The 20,347-nt window shown below is 33.5% G+C and overlaps 2 protein-coding genes across 5 annotated transcripts; one reads left to right on the top strand and one right to left on the bottom strand.

Moving 5' to 3' along the window:
• The first annotated feature begins 9,031 nt into the window (after positions 1 to 9,031).
• LOC149390992 (guanine nucleotide-binding protein subunit gamma 2-like) lies at positions 9,032 to 10,224 on the top strand. Its single transcript, XM_089618916.1, has 5 exons — positions 9,032 to 9,197; positions 9,242 to 9,491; positions 9,578 to 9,630; positions 9,742 to 9,786; positions 10,039 to 10,224. The coding sequence occupies exons 2-5, from the start codon at positions 9,243 to 9,245 to the stop codon at positions 10,121 to 10,123; spliced, it is 432 nt and encodes a 143-aa protein (XP_089475042.1). The 5' UTR covers positions 9,032 to 9,197; position 9,242; the 3' UTR covers positions 10,124 to 10,224.
• A 335-nt stretch (positions 10,225 to 10,559) lies between these two features.
• UBP26 (ubiquitin-specific protease 26) lies at positions 10,560 to 18,206 on the bottom strand. Of its 4 annotated transcripts, none has more exons than XM_089618914.1 (15): positions 18,069 to 18,206; positions 17,172 to 17,264; positions 16,470 to 17,066; positions 15,881 to 16,136; positions 14,670 to 15,427; positions 14,309 to 14,417; positions 13,978 to 14,156; positions 13,143 to 13,427; positions 12,840 to 13,047; positions 12,529 to 12,600; positions 11,992 to 12,222; positions 11,631 to 11,894; positions 11,384 to 11,525; positions 10,961 to 11,141; positions 10,560 to 10,837 (listed from the first exon to the last, which is right to left on the bottom strand). In XM_089618914.1, exons 2-14 carry the CDS (start codon positions 17,249 to 17,251, stop codon positions 11,059 to 11,061), a joined length of 3,264 nt encoding a protein of 1,087 aa, XP_089475040.1. In that variant the 5' UTR covers positions 17,252 to 17,264; positions 18,069 to 18,206; the 3' UTR covers positions 10,560 to 10,837; positions 10,961 to 11,058. The 4 variants fall into 4 exon arrangements, with proteins under 4 accessions (XP_089475040.1, XP_089475041.1, XP_089475038.1 ...); XM_089618915.1 differs by lacking the exon at positions 18,069 to 18,206 and adding an exon at positions 17,524 to 17,842; XM_089618912.1 differs by lacking the exon at positions 18,069 to 18,206 and having other exon boundaries at positions 17,172 to 17,362.
• Between the last annotated feature and the right edge of the window lie 2,141 nt (positions 18,207 to 20,347).

Here is a 20,347-nt window from a genome sequence, read left to right as displayed (position 1 = left end):
ACATGATTTGAGCTTTTCATAAGTTTTAATTACCTATCGACCGAATGTTTTTTTGTTACTTGAGGATATTTAATTGTTGTTTGGAGTTTGATTGATCTGGTTATAGAAAGAAAATGGTGCGCTGAATGTTGTAGTATAACTGATCGATTTTTTTATTTCTTTTTTCCCTGTTCAAAGTGGATGCATATCCAATCTGTTGTAGTAAGAGCATCTTTAATGGTGCAAAAAGAGGGACTTGCTAGCAATTTTGAAAAGTTTAAGCTATTAGCTTAACCATTGTTGCACATTTTAGCTATTTGCTTGGTAGAGCAAATTAGCTCTATTAAGCAAATTGGCTCTAAACTAAGCTAATGGGTCCCACTTATTTTTCAACCAATGAGAATGCAATAAAATGTAAAAAAAAATATGGTTAATGTTTAAGCAATAAGATGGAGATTGGCTTACCACTAAAGAGCAATTTTGCTTAAAAAAATTATACCTTAAAAAATTGATTTGACAAATTAAGCTAATGCACCATTAAAGATGCTCTAAACTAGTTATAGTGACCGATTTAGAGAGAGAGCAGATTCAAAATTTCCTTTGCTAAATATTACGTTAAAATCAAAAGAAGCTATTTTGTAACAACGAGACTACTTGGCAATACAGATGGCCACGTAACATTCCACAAAGTTCTTCGTAAGTAACTTTTCATTTAAATGTTTGTTAATTTTTTTTTTTTTTAATCTTTTTCATGTTTTACATGAGTATTGCTTTTAAACAGCGGAGATTGTGGTATATATGCTATCAAGTACATCGAGTTTGATATGCAAGGACTTGAGTTTCACGCGATTGATGATTCAATGATGGCTACCTATCGGAAGAAGATGACAATCAAGATCTATCACGATGATTGGCTACCATAATTATGCTATGTGATTATTTTAATTGTACTCGAATTTAACTTGCTTGAATTTTAGACTTAGATATATTAGACTTAGAACTATTTGGATGTTTACAAATTTTACTTAGTAGGACGAGTCGAACATGTTAACAATACTTGTAGGACCATTTGGATGTTTACATATTTTACTTAGGCTCATCAATCTATAAATCATATTCAGTTGGATCAGTTGGAAGTAGTAGTAGGACTAGTTGGACATGTTATATAACACTTGAGAGGATTTAATATTTTATAAATTATAAACAGTTGGACCTGTAAACTATAGCAGTAGGACCAGTCGGGCATTTAAAAATTATAATCATTTGGACGAGTCGAACATGTTAACAATACTTGTAGGACTATTTGGATGTTTACATATTTTACTTAGGCTCATCAATCTATAAATCATATTCAGTTGGATCAGTTGGAAGTAGCAGTAGGACTAGTTGGACATGTTATATAACACTTGAGAAGATTTAATATTTTATAAATTATAAACAGTTTGACCAGTTGGACCTATTAACTATAGCACTAGGACCAATCGCACATTTAAAAATTATAATCATTTGGACGAGTCGAACATGTTAACAATACTTGTAGGACCATTTGGATGTTTACATATTTGACTTAGGCTCGTTGAATACTATATAAACAAGTATAACTAGTCAATCATATTAATAAATTATATGAAATACTTGAATACTATATAAATTCAATATTCATATGAGAATAACATATTGAAGATAAACATACTATTAATATTGTATAAATATATTCTAAAGTTTTGTATATCCTAAATTTGATTAGTATAGGGTGATCTCACAAATTATTATCATCATTATTGTTAGTGGATCTTGTCATTTGACTAAGAAGAATGTCATTCCTATTAATTGCATTATTAGTGAATTTTTTTTTATTTTTTATTCTGCTAAGTTTTATGTTTTTAAGAACTCTAAATAATTATCCAATGTATGAATCAAGTATTTTATTAACTGGCCAGTTGGACATGATAAAGTTCACGAGTAGGACCGGTTTGACCAGTCGGATATGGCAAATAACATAATTTGGACTAGTCAGACTAGTTGGATCAGTCGGACCGGTTGGACATGGTAAAACACATCAGTAGGACCAGTTTGACATGGTAAAGCACAACAGTAGGACTGGTCTGACCAGTCGGATATGGCAAATAACTTAATATCTTCATTCTTTGAGAACCATTCATATGAGCCTTCATCTTTCTTTTTCCACTCTCCGTCGTATAAAAAATAAATAACAACCTCAACCATCGTACCTATAAAAATGGAACGAGTTATAAAAGACGAATTGCATCATATAAAAAAAATAACATTAGATTCATAGTATAAATTCAACTGGTCCAACTGGCCCGACCGGTCCGACTGGCCCAACTGAACTAGCTCCAGTCGACCCAGTTGGACCAGTTGACTACTATTCGTGTTCATAACTTAGGAATCGCGAAAATCATGAAAACTTGAAAATTTTCATAATTTCTAATTTATTATTGATTATGGATTTAGAGAGTAATGTTACTATTTTTAAATATTTTGTAGTGTAAGCATCGGGTATCCGTAAGCATCTTTAACATTACCATAAATTTCTTACCGGAGATGTTGGCGGCGGAGGTCGCCGAAATCGATTATGATGGAGGTTGCTGATGGTAAAGGTCGCCGGAGATGGCGACGGCGACGACGAAGACGACGTTGGAGCTTGGGAAATAGGGCTGCGTTTTTTTTTTCGTTTTTTTATCAAACTTTAAATATTATTAACTTCTTACAAAAGAAAAGGGTATTTATGTGATATTATAACTTTCATTTAAAGAGGAGGTCATGGACTTAAATTTTATTAAGAAAGAGTCATTGATTAAAAAAAATCCATTTTAAGGTCAAAAAACAAAAGGACCCTAGTAGATTAGGGTTTCCAAGCTTGGATTTTGATTTTCTGTTTTAGAGTTACAAGCTCGTAAAGTATGGGATGGGACTGTGTTAGTGTAGTGATGCAAAACAGGGAGTTCGGTGATGAACTGGTAGACTCTAAATTAGGCTCAAAACCCAACAAAAAAAAAATAATAATAAAAAAATCCATTAAAGAAAAATGGAAAAATCCAATTGAATACAGATGATTAAAATGTGACTGGCCAATATTTGTTGGAAACTGTAAAGGGAAAAAGAAAAGAAAAAAACAAAAAATTGGTTAGATAGCCATCATCGAGGCTAACAATTTGAGTTTAACCAATTTTTCGTTAATTTTCTGTAAATAGTCAGCTTGTTTACGTGGCAGCTTATTAATTAAATTTTTTTTACACGTTTACCTTTATTAATTGAGCTGACTAATTTAAGATTTTTTTTAAAATTTGAATCTTTCCGATTTGGAAAGAGTTTTTAACGTGTATTTCAAGATTTTATGGACGTGAGATATGCGTTGACTTTAGTTAAGTTTGTTTCTATTTTCGTGGCTATTAATTATGGAATAAAATTAGTAAATATATATTTTTTTATTTACTGAATATTATTTGATTCAAAACAGCGAATCATCCTCGATGAAACAATTGATATTAACTGTAAATATGCTTTGTATTTACAATGCATTTACGATAAAACAATTAGTATTAACTGTAAATCAATGTTGTATTTACAATACTGGATAAGAATTCACCAGAACCAAAATCTCAGCAAATTCACAATCACTGAAACAAATCTCATACACTCAAAATCACCAGCAATTCCGATGAAGAAGAAGAAGAAGAAGAGAGAGAGAAAAAAAAAATGAAGGATCATCATAATACAAGAAATCCTGTAATCCCAATTCTTCATTAATAAAAAATAAAATATTTGAGTTCTTCTTTCCCAATTCTTCATCAATACACATATTTTTCTTTATGCAAAAGAAAAAAGAAAAAAAATGGCTATTTAGATCTCTGGTCGAACATCGCTCTGGTCGAACATGGCCACGGCGGAGAACAACATGGCCGACATCACGGTCTGGACAAAGTCAACGAGCCTCACTCTGTACTGCTCAATTTCTCCTCTTTTAAACGAATCTTTTCTTCTTCTTTCATCTTCTTTCTTCTCGTTGCCTCCCTGGAGAACGAGAAGAAAGAAGATGACAGAAGAAGAAAAGATTCGTGGTGCTCCTGTCGACGAGGAAGCATCTCGGTGAATTTGTGGTGCGTGTGTTTTGAATGCAATTTGTAGTGCGTGATGTTTAATTACGTTTATTAATGATAGTCCATTGATTTGTGCCAGAAATTATGACCTAATATTTTATTTCCATTTGAATTATGGGCTGAAAATAATGAGCGGAAATTTGACACTGAGGCCGGTTTGGTCTTTTTACCTTTTGTAAATTGGTGGGTGTAGTTATTTACTAAAAATTAACAAAAAATTGGCTAAATTTAAATCCCCTATAACGAAAATAGCTATACACCTATATAACCCAAAAAAAATTGTTTATAGTCTCAGATTAACATTTACACAGCAATGTTGACGACCACGAAAATTTAAGAGATTTGGAAATTTAAGAGATTTGTTTATAGTCTCCTAAATGTAAGACATCGATATGAGAAAGCTATGAAAAGAACATAGACGTCCATCATCATAAAGAAGGGCAGAGAATATTATTATTTATAATGTAAATGTAAATAGGGTACGGAAATCACACAAAAATTAGAAAAAAAAAAAGTGATTTGCGAGACCTCTAAATTTATTAAAATATATAAAATTAGTTATGAAGTTAACTTTAAAGTTTAAGCACTTGGAGCAACTAATTTGTTGAAAAGTATTACTTTATGTTGAGAACTTTTGTTTTTGACATACTCATTTGTCAAAATAGATGAATAAAATTAAATCGTTATTTCTCATCATAGTAGGTATAAAACGAAGAGAATGACTAATTTTAAGAATGTTGATCTAAACTACCAAATCAAGGGAAATTGTGATCTTGATTAAACCGTCATGCTAAAACTCGAAGAAGTTGGGGGATTTCCATCAGTAGGAATAAAATATAGTGTGTTTCCAAAGGATTGAAATTCCGTGGCCGATGATCACAAAAATCGAAAATTACAGTGGCCGATAGAAATTGCAAGGAAAATAATGTAAAAATTTGAAATAATTATGTCGACGAAAATTACGGTGACCAACGAAAATTACGATAAATCACGGAAGCTGCGACGGAAATAATGTTGGGACAATTACAAACATACATAATACACATCCATAATAAGTTCAAACTTCAAAGTCAAACACATAATAAATACACATAATAAGTTAAAAATATCAAAGTCAAACACACATAAGCAACACACATAATAAGTTATAAACACATCATAATTTCATGTACTACCCATAATATGAAATTCACTAACAAGTTATCATTTTCATATTTTCAAATATTTGTTTACAATTACATATATTAAACTATAAATTCCTAACAATTAACTTCCAATTAACATCAATTTAAAATTTGTAACCTCTTAAAAAAAAATTAAAACAATTATATGTTCACCATGAAACAAGTACAAACAACATCCAATGAATAAAATGAAAAACCTTAGAAATTACAATGTATAGACCGAAAGACACAAATGTACACAAATAAATGCAATATCCATGCAACTTTCACGCAATTTTCCGACATATTGTTGAATTTGCACTAGCTTGGTTGACTTTTGGACGACGTAACCGAAATTGCGACGTGAAATGCGATGAAAATTAATGGACTAAACTACATTAATGGATGCAACGACATGGAAATCTCCACGCAATTTTGACACAATACCCGCGACACAAAATGGCGAAACGCATGGTCGTAAACGTGTCGGACATCTCAAAATACCACAATTTCCACGCAATTTTCCAAAATTTTAAACCTTGGTGTTTCCACATTACTTCTTTTTATTGAAAAAAAGTCAGATCTAGGAGTACTTCAAGGAGAGAGAAATGTAGTCAAAAGAGAGAAATAAAACTTAACCACTATAACCTTGTTATTTATACCTATTTACTAATTCATACTACATAATATTAACAACCTAAAAACTCTCAACCAATCAAAACTCACCAAAAAGAACCTCTCTCTCTCAGTATATATATATATATATATATATATATATATACATATTAGGAATGGCAACGGGTACGGGTTTTAGCGGGTACACCAATACCGGTGCCCGTACCCGCCTATTAAAATACCCGTTAACCCGTACCCGTTAACCCGGTTTTCCCAACGGAGCGGGTAACGGGTATACCCGCCGGGTGACGGGTGCCAAAATTGAACACCCGCTAACCCGTTTAAAAAAAAATAAAAAAAATAATTTTTAATAAGATCAAAACAACAACCTACTCATTATGATGTAATCTAAAGTTTTCTTAAAAAAATATCTAGTTTTTTTACATAAAAATAATTAACGGGCGGGTTAGCGGGTTAACGGGGCGGATTTAACATTTTCGCTACCCGACCCGTACCCGCTAAAATACTAACGGGTAATACCCGTTAGCCCGTTAACTCATTTTGAACGGGTATTACCCGACCCGTTAAGACCGGATAACGGACGTGCTAACGGGTTTCGGGTAAAAATGACATCCCTAATACATATATATATATATACATATACATATACATCTACATATATATACATATACATATATATATACATATATAAATATATATATATATATATATATATCCCACGTCCACCTTTATCTCGCTTCCGCCATTTTTTATCTTTCATCTTCTTTTTCATTCCACTTTATCTCTCTTTCGCCATTGTTATCTATCTTTACTCGGCTGGAATTTCCGTCGGCTTCTTGGTGATTTCCGTCCCAGATTTGCATCATCGGCCACCGATAAAGGTAAGTCTTGTACTACTTCCACTTCACGTGTATTTTAAATAAAAGAAATATGTATAAGCTTTCCACTTTTCAATTAATACGTATCCAAAATACATATGAGATGTTAATTTCTTTTAGCTAAATACTCATTTTAATTATTATAATAGTTTTTTTGAGGGGCAATTTTATAAATTATGTGTAAAACTACACACAAATTAGTATCACACATAAATATGATTTCTATGTGCATTTTGACGCAAATACCTTTTCATCCCATTTATTTTATTTTGCCCATACTTTTTCTTCTCTCTCTCTCTCTCACTCTCTCTCTCATTTGGATCTCTCTCACGATGACCTAAAGGAAAACAAAAAATCACCTCCTCCAACCGCCTCAGTTATCGTCTCAACACTTTCAAAGGTCACATTATTTGGGTCTCCGACGATATCAAGCGATTGTGGTCATAAACGGGTCTTGACTTCCACCGTATCGTAGTGAGTATGTTTTTAATCACTATTCTATCAAACTTTCGAAGTGGCCTAATATCTAAGATTTGACGTTAGTTTTGAGTTTTTAGTGAAAATTCATTGATTCGAAAAAAACTGGTATAGTAGCAAATCACCGCATATGGCCGCAGCTCACCGCAACTATACTGATATCGGTTGTGGCTATATGCGATCAAGATAGAGTCGATGAATATTTTTATATCGCAACCCGCAAGCTACCGCAAGGCACTGCAGCAAAAACCAGCTGGTTGTAATAACTTGCGGTCACTTGCAGTTAGTTGTGGTAGGTATCACCGGGAGTTATTTTGAAGCTTGAAGATAATTTTTTTTTAATGTGTTTTCGTGGTATCATTGTTATGTTTGATGAAATTTGGGGTCTTAAATATGGTGAATAGTCTGCATTTCAATGGAGTAGTACGCATATCATGGAAATGCAGCGGTAGTGATTATAACCGATCTTCATGTAACGCAAGACCTTGATATTTTGTCCATGGTGTCACTTCATTCGAAAATTATTTGTCATTTTGTTTTAAATTTCAATGCGGGACTTCATTTCATTTAAATAATGATTTTCTTGTTTTTAAGAGACTTACAAGACTTAATTATGTTTAAATGTTGATTTTCATATTTTTGAGACTTCAATGAAGTTTTTTTTAATTACACGTAAAATTATTTTCTGTCGGCCATGTTTATCGCAAGTCACCGCAGACTTACCTACGGTCACTTGCGGGTTCATGCGGTAACCTGCGGTGACTATTTATTTGATGTAGCAAATCGATTGCAACCTACCTCTTTCTGAACATGCGGTGAACTGTGTTATGTTGCGGTGGCCTTTGGTGTAGTGCAATTATTTCCCAAAATTATGTTATGTAATAAATATATATTAATTGCGGTGACTTGCGGTAAGTTACAGTGATATGCGGGAAGAGTTTCACGTATGGATCTAACGGGTTTTTAACGAGTGCGGCGAGGTGCGACAAGGTTGGATGAAAATTTGGACCGAGAGTTTATTTTATATTTGTGCGACAATGAGAGAAAGAGTTTTAGTGTTTAATTTGAAAAGTACGTATTATAGATATATAGGTCATTTGACAAGTATATAACATATTTTGGTATTTTACCCATTAGAAATTGAATAATGTGTAGTACTACACATAATCAATGAAATTTACCTTTTGAAGTGACTATAGGCAAAAAGGAATCCCACACCACACGGACTTAATGGAGATCACCCAATTGTAGCGGCAAACTAGGTGGAATTTAGACTTAAATACCCTTATATATATATATATATATATATATATATATATATATATATATATATACTCACATATGTATATAATAAGATATCTTACATATTTTGCTACTAGTGTGTATATAAAATTATAAATTAGTATGCACATTATAAAAGTTTTAAAAAAATAATTACTCATTGACCGATCTGATTCCACACCACAACACCACACCCACCACAACAAATCAACTCTAATTATTGTTTCTTTTCACACAGAAAAGAAATGTCAAAAGTCCCAAAATTCAGAGGAGACCAAACGGGATTTAATTGAAATAGGTGTTGTTCGATGGTGGTTGTTTATTCGTTGTTGTAGTAGTTGTGTTTGTTTGTTTAGTCATCAATTTTTCTCTCGTTAATGTAGTACTAATAAATTAGCACATGATTTGTTTTCCACAAATAGTTTAAATTTAAAATATTCTTTGGTCCACTATGTTCTGCTTTTAATCATGTTGCCGAAATAAGGTCCACTTCCTCAAAAAACACAATACACACACAAAACACATACTTTTTTGGGCATACTCTTCTCAAATTTTTCTATTTTTTTTTTTTTATAAATAAATATCTAACGAAATGATCATCTTCCCATTTTTCTTTTTTCATTAACGCCTATTTCCAAATATATCTAGATTTGTCCATAGTTCTTTGAAAGAAAAAAAAAAGATCAACTTGTGAATGATCTAACGTGATGGATTATCAAGAGGAAGAAGAGCGTCGTCACGATCCTGAATCAAAACCATCTTCATCTCTCTCATCACATCCCATGGGAAAAGAAGAGAGAGAAAGAGAAAGAGAAGAAGAGGAATGTGAAGAAGAGATATTGAAGAAAGAAAAAGCAGGAAAAGAAAAGGTACCAAAATCAAAACCCATTTTCTTGGGGAGGCACAGGATTTCTGCGGCCATATCTCAGCTCAACAGCCAAATCACCGTCATTCAAGTACATCAGAACCTTAAAACCATTTTTTTTTCTATATTTTTATTTTTATAAAGAGGTTGTGTGAATGTGATGTGGGTATGTTTCAGGAAGAGCTGAATGAACTAGAGACAGTTGGCCAATCATCAATCGTGTGCAAAGAGTAATCCTTTTACTTCTTCTTTTATCTTGTTTGTGATATAATCACAAACATGGGTATTTATTAGATCTTCTTTTTTATCATCATCACTTCTGAAATTTCTTGTTTATACAGACTTATCTCAAGCCTAGACACCATTCCAGATCCACTGCTTCCCACGTAAGAAAGAAGTTTGTACTTTATATATCTCTTCATGTTGTTGTCGTTTTCTAAAGCTTATTTGTTATCTGTTTCTATCCTTAATTAGTCCCAAACATATTTCACAATTATGACAAATCCTCATATATTTCACCTAATACGGATAAGCACATTCCAATAATTTAATTTTTTTTTAAATAAAAAATATGCATATGGGTAATGTTTTCAATCTCATGCTGTGCTAATGAGTATATTAATTTATTTTTTAAATAGGATAAATGGTCCGAGTGATGTGAACTGGGATCGTTGGTTCCGAGGAGCCCATGACGACTCTAAAAGCCACAAGCGATGGATTTGAGATAATAACAATAATTTATCTATTTTTACTCCAATTACAAGTGCTTCTTTTGTTTTAGGAACAGAAAGAAATTGAATTTGACCTGTTTCTATTTTATATTTTGTTAAGCCTCATTACACGACCATTAAACATGATAAAATTGAACTCGAGATTTAGAGTTTTTATTTTTAATAACAATGCTGGTTTTGTTGAGTTCAATGTTTGGATTTTTGGCACAAAAAGAAAAAGCCTTGTTTGGCCAGTGATGATGATACTCGCACAAAAAAAAATGATAGCTTCAAACTTTGATGTCACTACTTTAGTATTGGAAGTAATTAGTAAGTAAAAGGAAAATGATTATCATCAGCGAATAAGCGAGCATAATCATACAGATAGAGGTGGATCCCACCTCTATCTGTATCATCAACGCTAACGCTGATGATTATCAGTACTCATAAATAAAAATAAGATGTTAAAATAACCAGAATCAATCAACTTCATTTTGGAGAGCCCCTGAACAATCAATACACAGATAGGCATAATATAAGTAAGAGAATTTTGATGTCTGTGATTCGCTTGAAAACCCTGATAACAATGGCGGTGCAAGGCTGAGCAAAAAGAAAAAACTGCCAACATACCCCACCTCATCAAAAAAAAAAAAAAAAAAAACTTCCAAAATTACACATCTTTTCTTGTAGGCATTGCAGATTCGACGAGTGACCAGTTCCGCTGCTTCTGCAAAATCATCACAGCTTAGCAGATCAAAATTGCATATAAAATAAAAATAAATAACATTGCTTGAGGATCGGTATCTATATATAAGAAAAGAAAAGGCATTTGATAAATCGAATATCGTACCTTACATTACAAGTCGCCAAAATGGAATCTCGCATTAAAAGAGTATCTACAAAATGGTGGATAACACACACACACACAAAAATACAGATGTTTGATTCTTATGAAGTATTTGCCGTCAAAAGTGTGCCATGGAAACCCCCTTCACTATGTTGCACATCCATTTTTTCATTGGAAAGCTCATCTGTGGATTTAGATTAACCAGGACATTCTAATTAAATATGGACCATAACTTCATTTGTAAAAATAATACAAACGGAAATACATAGTAGCTTCTGTTAAGGAAGCACAAACTTCTCACGCAAAATTTGTTATTCCAAGGAAAAATGAGGGCCTTTTCACCGAAAAATCTTACTTTGAAAAACCAACACGCAACAGAAGATCCTAAATAGAATTGTAATCGGACAAGCTTGAGAAGATAAGTACCAGCAATGTCTCGGTGCTCGTGGATTTCTGAATCGGTCACCCAGAGCTTGTCTCCTGGGAATATGTTCATATCTGCAAGGCTAGCGCATTCTGAGTCGATTGTACGTGTACCTTTGTGAAGCATTTGATTTTCTTTAACAACCTGCAAACACATAATAATTAAAAAAAAAAATTGATTTGAGGAACCAAACCTTGTAAAGTAAGAACACCCAAGATAGGAGGAGAAACAAACTATCAATAAGCATACCCCAAAAGATTCCCATATCATCATTTTCAACTGGTACACTGTGGTTGAGCCAGAGACTTTAAGACTTATTTGATTCCCCGAATTAGTCTTCCTTGACCGCTTTGAAACTCGGCGATCCGGATCAGAATTGGTCTCAGGTGCTTGCAAAATTGATTTCGGCGCTTCCTTTCCACGGATTAGGTATACATATATGTCCTCGTTGCTGTAGTTGAGTTTCTGCACAAGCTTCAAGCTTTCTTTTTCTCCAACACAGTCCTCGCATATCTAGTACAACAAAGCATAGAAACTTCATTAAAACTCTTCTGCAAGAAAATTTATACACTTGCAAAAAAAAAAAGAAGAGTAAAGCTTATACAAATACCTCGACAGATGTTCTGATCTGGGGAAGTCTAGTTTCGGTTTCATCATCAATGTCGTCAAGGATGACCACATCCTCATCGGTCCTCGGAATCTCTTCAGGTGAAGAATCTACACTAATTACTGAAGGATTACTAAGTTCCACCCGAGCAGAAATGCCTTTCCCTTTGGTACCACCCCATTCTTCGCAGAAGCAGTTCCAATCATTTTCAGTGATAACAACCAACACATCCGTCTGAAGATTCAAGGAAAAGATCAAAATGAAAAAAAATGCGATTATAACATAAATGTGAACTCAAAGAAGATGAAGAGCTTTGTAGTGATTTTAGATATTTTTCCTTTTTATGATTCTCCTTCGAGATCGGATGAGTGCCTAATAGGCTTGGTGTTTTTCGCCTTTGGACTTTGTTTCCGAAATGTTTATTCTTATTAATATAGTCTGTTTCTTCTAAAAAAAAATAACAAAAACTAAACTTAGATGAACATCTAACTTCAGGAATCTAATCACAAGCACACATAGGAATCAGTTTCGTGGACTTACAGCCGGAAGCTTTTGAAATATTGAACCACGTCTCCAAACAAGATCAGGGGGTCTTTCCATCAGTAGTGAATGCTTCAAAGACATAAATTATCCAGTCAAACAAGGGGTGGGGAGATAAAATTAAAAATAAAATCTTCGAAATACACAAGATTTGTCACTTAATAGGTATCGATAAATGAAATTTCAAACCAGTGTTCCTTACAAGCTTTGAATAAAATAGGACAAGATGTAGACCAGAATAATTGATCAACAATCATCAGATTTGAGCAGTAGCTATTAAAAAAGGCATTTATATAGTTGATCCAAATTACCTTTTCACATTTCAGGGAATCAATAACGCCATCTAATGTTTCAGGTCTCTCTGCCGATGCCACATTCCTGCCACTCGCATTAATGTAGTTTCTCCAAATTAAAAGCCACGAAGATGGTACTAAGTAATAATCGCAATCCAGAGAAAGAGGAAAGCTTTTCCCCGAAGCTAGTTTCTCATGCTTCTGGCGTTGATTGAACCTTACCACTCTTCAGAAAAAAAGGTTAAAAAAAATAAAGAGAGTTAGCTATTATACACCTGTTGTGAGAAATCTGCATTAAGGTGACATGTCAAAATAATTAACCTCAGAGAATCTTCCATGCACGCCACTTCAGACAGCTCATCACTGCACAAGGAACACTGTCTTGAATCGGACGGAAAAGTCGAACAACCCACAGGATCGCCGGGATTGACTGCAGTGGCATCTTTGTAAAGGAAGAGCCAGAGGTTCTCGGGAACAAGCAATCTCTTAGCTCCCGAGGCCTGTTCAGGCATAAGCTCGCCATGCGGGCACTTGATTGGACCTGTCGGCCCCGCATCGGCTTCGGAAGGAGCATCAAGTATCTTTCGTTTGAGCCACTGTTGCAACCTGCCAACAAAAAAAAAAAATTATAAAAAATTGGGTAGGATCAAAGGCTATGCATCTAGAAATACAATAACTGCTAACAAACAAGAACTCGGCCAAAAGGAAAGAGTAGTGCTTTATTTGTATTTCCATGCTCTTCACTCCCAGCTTTTTTTTTTTTTTCTTAATACAATTTTTATTGTCCCTTCTCTGTCTTAATTTTAAACGCATTAATCGCTTTACATTTTCTGGGGACAATATCATTTTTGTTTCCAAGTAAAAAAAATTATGTAGATACTCATTATGTTCTTTTTATTGAGTCTTTTTCTGGTAATTACAAGTGTTGAACTGAAAACATAAAAATAAAAATAAAATAAAAAATCCCTAAATATCACCATAATTTTAATTTTTAACCCGCCTGGTTTAATGTATGACCACTACGTTATTGTTCATGAATCTTTGACTCCTATATGCAAAGGTATGTATGAATTTATTGGGAATAGGACTGGAATTTGAGAGCCAGGAAAGGACACACTATATTGACAAGAATCAGAAGAGGAATTGATGGTCATACCATGCCTTGGACACAAAATATGTTCCATCTTCAGATCTCCCGGCAAGCACGTCTTCAGCGATTTGTTTCATAGACATTCGACGTCCCCTGTACCCATCGGCACAGACCAGAGTGCGGGCTCCGTCAAAAAGGCAAACCGTGCAGATATCTTCACCCGAAAATTTTGGACCCCCTTTGTGCTGGTAGCACGATATTTACAATTCATATATGATATCAAACATATATCACGACGCAAAGTTCTAGGTTAAACCACCAAAAAGCATGATAACGTTCAGACAAAATTAATGAGACCATATAAATGAAACTTCTTTTTCTCACATGACTAAACTACCTTGGAGTACAAGGCATCCCAAGCTTTAGCTGACAAGCGCTTCATGGAGATAACCTTTGATATGGGTACCTTTCCGTGTAAGCACGCAATGGATGTGTTATCAAGAGCACTGCACATGTAATGAAAACTTACACCAATTAAAAAATTAAACGAATCGACCAAAGTGATCAGAGTCAATATTTCCAAGAAAACATAGCAGAATAACAATCAATCAAAAACTAGTAAATGCAAACTGAAATGCAGGGGTTTGTGATTGTAAAAGACTTATTTGATTTCTAGGGACAATAATATAGAACTCATTAGAACAATAAGTACAAACAGAAGAAAGGAAAATAAAATTAGACACTAAAAGAACCCTTACGAGACGGTAACATTGTCGGCCCACTGACGAAGCCAATCAGCCGAAATCCAATAAAATGGCTCTTCAAGCGATGTAACGGGAGCGTCAGACAAGACTGATCGCACTTCCTGTCTTCTCTCCGAGATACAGTCAAGCTCTGTTTCCTTCTTCGATTTGAAAAGTCGGCAAGCGTCAACATCTGAAGTATTCCGAACATTCACCTCTTCAAAAAGATGAAACGGTAGAGAAACACCATCTTCTAAGGAAATCATTTCGCCTTTTTCTTTCGGATCAACGCCGCTACAGACCACAGAACTTTCGGAACTATCCTTTTTAGAGCTCCTGAGATTATACATCAACATATACGCCTCAGTGGAAGAAAATATCTCTGCATCATGCCCAGAAGTGGGTTCATGAGATTCTTGGTGAGCGGTTTCCTTATGATTTCCATTGGCAACAGGACTGATTTGTTCTGCACTTGGTGGGTTCAAAGCTGGCTCGGTTTTAGCGGGCTTGGAATTAGAATTCGATGAGCTTCCTCCAAATGGGTGACGACCCAAGTCCGAGACACTCTCATCATCAAATTCCCACCATTGCCCTGTATTTTCGTCTTTGACATGCGCTACATAGTGGCCACTATTGACGGCAGTTCCTTTGTGAATCAACACTGCTGATAGGTCATATATTGATTCAACTTCAGCGGGCTCACATATCCTCTGCCGCATATCCAATTCTTCAGGAAAAGAAAATAATGAAGTAATTTTCTTTTTCGTGGTGGTCTGCCAGCACAAATTAAAACAAGAAAAATGGATATCGGAAAGATGTGATAGCAAAGATACTAGGTTTATGGTAGGATACTGATGTTGTAGCACGTTCATTTCTATCAGGCTATCAGCTTTAAATTACTATGTGCCATAAAAGAGTTTAAATATGTATGAACAGGAAAGAAAAAAAATATAAAAAAAGGAGAATTATATGTGGTCTCGTTGCGCGCGGACTGCTTACATGTCATACCCAAATCATAAAATCCAAATAAGATTCTTCAAATTTTTTCAAATAAAATCTGAAGGCACTAGGAAAATCATGGCAAAATAAGTGATGGTACAAAATAAGTGATTGTACCAACAAAGGAGGTTAGCTTAGTGGTATTAATTACTTCCTCTTAGACCTGCAGGTTCGAGTCATTCCAAAGTCTCTATTAAAATTTTTTTAAAAAAAAGAAGTGATTGTACCTTTGGAACAAACACGCAGCGCTTGAGATGAAAATTTAGTACACGCGGTAAAGACCGAAGCTTGATGCTTCGAGAGGCATTTACTCTCGTCTTACAAGACTCACAGAAATATTGATTGTCTCCATGAAGTTCTTCCACGCTAAGATAATCATCTAGACTATCGTTTAGACTTTTTAAGCCCTTTACGTTTAGCTCCAACTCATAAAAGTCTTCCATGTTTGAAGAAGCTTCAGAATCTTTTCCACATTGAGAGCATCTACAAATAAGAAACAAATGATAAATGGACAAACGATGAAAAAAAACACAGATGCATTTCATCTGTATATGCACTACTTAGAACTCAAAATAAAAATAAAAATAAAAATTAAAATAAAAACTTTTCAATCTGCTAAAGGTAAAATACCACAGCTGTACTTTTAGACTAAATAGACAGATTCCTTAACAATTGACCACATGATACTAAATGTACTACACAAAAATTATACAAGAAACTTAGAACAAAAATTCATCGGGAAACAGAAATACGCCGCTAATCAGACCTAGAAGAGCAACACAGCATTATATATGCAGAAATCATATCCAATCTTACGTTGTCACGTTAGATACACTTCCGCGGAAAAGATCTTGAACGATAGTTCTTGCCTTGGAGACTTTAGAATTACCAAGACAACGTTCGAGCAGAGAAAGAAGCAACGTCAAAAACTCGTGACTATCTTGCTGAACTCCATTATCCAAATCAAGCGTCTTCACAAAGGGCGAAGAATCTATATAAGCCCTTTTACTCGCATTGAGCTGCGCAAAGAGCCGAGCAAGTTGGTCCAGAACCGCGTGTTGGTCCAAGAGACCTGGCTCAGCGGAAAATATGCCTTCGCGAAAGGACTTGTTCATGTACAGGCATTGGAGTATGCTATTGGCATAGCATGTAGCTCCGAGGTTTGTGAGCCCCGCCGGAGATTTGGTCGATTCGCGAAGATCAGAAGCCGGGTCCGGCCCAAGAGCTTGAACGATCTCCGATGTTTTTTGCCACAATCCGGTTTTCCGGCTTCCATTTGGAGGCGGGATAAGCCCACAAAAGCAGTTCGGGTTATCTTTGGTATTAACACGACACCCCTGACAAACGGGTTTCCATATTCTATAAAGCGTGCCTATATCATCCTGAGTTACTTCACCACTTATGTGAATTTTCCTGAAGAACCACCACGAAATCGAGTCAGTCCAATGAAGACTCGACCGAAAAGACAAGTGTCACAAAAATTAAAATCACATAAAAAACAGAGAAAGTTTCGGGTACCTCAACACTTCACCAGTAGTGTCAACGCTATCCCCGGATTTCTGCTTTTTATTTTTGCTCCGCGTCGTTGGTCTGCTCATTTTAATAATTAGCCTGCAATATAAGAAAGAAAAAAAATACATATATTACCAAGAGTTGATAAGCGGAAAGAACACAATGATACGTAAAAGGTATCGAGTTTAACGGATATGAAATAGTCCTTTAAAGTATGAATAACAAAAAAAAATCTCACACCTTATTTTCCTATCTTCTACCACAATATTATCAAACCCTTAGCTTCTTATGAGGAAAAAATTCGCATATTTTTTTTCAAGAAAATCATTCACTTGTAAACAATATTATCGAAACTAACTCATATTTCTATTTTCCCTTTTCATTTATGAACTCATGTGTTGCTATTCATGTTCTCAGATCTCTCTGAAGCTCTTGATCGAACATAAAGCTCCGAAAGCACAAATTTCAATCAGAAGCAACTTTTCAACTACACCGAGCTAGTGTCAGCGACAATAAACAATATTGAGAAACAGATAACGAAGAAAAACGGAGAATCACAAAATTAATCCCCATTATCAAAAACTTCCGACTCAATTCGAAAAATGCCATTCGAGACCGTGGAAGTTTGACCCCAAACAATGCGATAGCTTCATCGGGAAAACGAAAGGAATAAAAAAATCGTAACCCAAATAATTACTATTTTTTTTTTTTTATATAACAAACAAGTAGTAGAAAAGCATATACTCGAAGAAATAAACCCTAGAAACGAACAGAGTACACTGACTGAACATGAACACGAAAACAAAATTAGTGCATAGTTCTGAAAAAATCTTATTAAAATTAATAAATAAATTAAATAATAACATAAAATTTCAAAAGAATTCGAAGGAAAAAAAAACGTACCTCAATCAACGGAGAGAGAGATATATCAAATGAATTTAAGCAAAGTTTCAACTGAGAACGAGGGAAGATGAAAGATCAAAGACAGGGGAAAAAAACAACAGAGAATTAATTTTTTACAATAACAGAGAAGAAATATAATTACAATATTAGAAGCAATAGTATATAAATAAATAAATAAATCTTTACTTTATAAGGGAAAAATAATATTTTTATTTTTGTATTTGAAAGCTCGCATTAATTTCATTAGTCAATTACAAAACTAATATGATGTGATAAGGCAAAGTATGTCAAAGAGTCTTAAGACTTAAGACTGGTAAATAAATAATAATGAATCGAATACAAATATAATCGTGAAATATTCCTATAATTGTTTTTTTTTTACCATAAAGTGTGACTTTCATTATTTGATTCTATGTTGAGAAAAAAAAAGTATACAGTTTTTGGTTAATATGGGAATTATAATTTAGGTAAAGTGTAATATTGTTCAAGTAATAATTTGTATCAGCTTTCAAAAGATATATAATAATACTGATATTTAAATAAGATGTAATAATGAAAAGCCACAGAGCGCCACGGGAGCTTTAAGATGTGAGAGATAGAGAGAGTCTCAGGAGATTCTGACAGCACTTCTAGTCTCAATCTGACTTTTATGATGAAAATAAATTATTGCCTTTTTTTTTATGAAAATTACTCTATTTGTCACTCATTTCATAATATTTTTTCACTTTTCACCAAAATACTAATTTGATCCAAAATGCACCGATATGTCAACAATGTTGACATCTATGTCAACAATATTGACATTTAATAGTGAAAGACAAAAATAGATGTCAACATTGTTGACAAAGATGATGGCATTTTTGGTCAAATTAATCTTTTGGTGGAAAGTGGGAAAATATTATGAAATTTGTGGCAAATAAGACCATTTCTCTTTTTTTATATAGAGTTATTAGCGGCAAAAATACTCACTATTTTTTATTTGTTGGAGTTTAATACTCATTCTTTAAAAATTTCGAGAAAAATACTCGATGGTACAATATATTTTCACCGTTACTATATATCCGTTAAAATGGATGAAAATACACATATAAGCCATCTAAATGAGCAAAACTAAAAAATAAACATCATATTTTTAAAATATTTATAAAAATTAAAAAAATTGCTCACTTTCTCTCTTTGGCGTAAATTATCAGTCCCTCTGACGCATTTTCGTTTGTTTTAATTTTGGAAAAGCTTGAATATTCTTTATTTTTAAATTCATGGTGAGGAAAGAGAGGAGAGGATATATAATTTTAATTTTTTTTTGTTTTTTTAACATGATAAAAAAACTTAAGTTATTTTTTAATTTAGCTCATTTAAATGACTTATTTGTGTATTTCCATCTATTTTAATGAACAAATAGTAATGGTAGAAGAATATTGTAGCATTGAATATTTTTCCCGAAACTTTAAACAATGGTTATTAAACTGCAACAAATAAAAAATATTGAATATTATTGCCACCAATAATTCTTTCATATATAACAAACGCCACTCATTTTTAAATTTAATCATATATTATTTATGATCGTTTTGTGTAAAAGTAAATTAAATTTATGGTTAATTTAGAAATTGGTCACTATTTATTTACTTTCGAGATTCTTTTCTTTTTGTATTATTTTATTATTTAAAAAGAATCTCACGTGTGTGTTTGCATTTAGTTTGTCATGGAAAGAATGTGACACAAATGTGACACTTACTAATTACTATTAATCATATTCATATGTGTAAAGTTTACTCGAGGCGACAATGCAAGTCGATCATCTTTAACACAATGCAACATACAAATCCGCACAATACATATGAACCAACAAAAGCTTTTCTTTCATAAATAATTTATATGACCGCATGGCTCTGCCTAGTTTACAATAGTTCACTATGTTTTAGCTCAAAATATGGTGTTTAGAAGCGCAAAGGGGATGAGAGTAACGTCTTTATTTTAAGTTTTGAGGGTATTTTACAATATACATAATTAAAAAATTTACACTATTGTTAACATAAAATTTAATTCGACTCGTTATCATGCACACAAAATAAAATTTCACACTGAGTTGCAAGGACAAGTGCAACCAATAATAAAAATAAAAATAAAAAACATTTAAAAAAATTGTTAGACTAGATTTATTTGTTCATTTTTATTATAAGAGCGGGCATTAATAATGAATTAGAAAGAAAAAAAAATGATAAAACTAGGATACCAAACTTTTATAAATTATGTAAAATATCGAAATGCTAGTCTAA

The sequence above is a fragment of the Urtica dioica genome, chromosome 7 (assembly GCF_054948205.1).
Source record: "Urtica dioica subsp. dioica isolate 48M chromosome 7, U.dioica_male_clone48M_v1_H2, whole genome shotgun sequence".
NCBI classification, from domain to species: Eukaryota; Viridiplantae; Streptophyta; class Magnoliopsida; order Rosales; family Urticaceae; genus Urtica; species Urtica dioica.
This window is presented reverse-complemented; position numbering and strand designations above follow the sequence as displayed.

Excerpts from the sequence above, each read along its gene's own strand:
- LOC149390992 (XM_089618916.1), top strand. The coding sequence starts at position 9,243 with ATGGATTATCAAGAGGAAGAAGAGCGTCGTCACGATCCTGAATCAAAA. Across the intron at positions 9,492-9,577 it reads GCCAAATCACCGTCATTCAA|GAAGAGCTGAATGAACTAGA; the intron begins GTACATCAGAAC and ends GGTATGTTTCAG. Across the intron at positions 9,787-10,038 it reads CCAGATCCACTGCTTCCCAC|GATAAATGGTCCGAGTGATG; the intron begins GTAAGAAAGAAG and ends TTTTTTAAATAG.
- UBP26 (XM_089618912.1), bottom strand. The coding sequence starts at position 17,293 with ATGTATTTTTTTTCTTTCTTATATTGCAGGCTAATTATTAAAATGAGC. Across the intron at positions 16,137-16,469 it reads AGTGTATCTAACGTGACAAC|ATGCTCTCAATGTGGAAAAG; the intron begins GTAAGATTGGAT and ends TCTTATTTGTAG. Across the intron at positions 12,601-12,839 it reads ATTCCCTGAAATGTGAAAAG|CATTCACTACTGATGGAAAG; the intron begins GTAATTTGGATC and ends ATGTCTTTGAAG.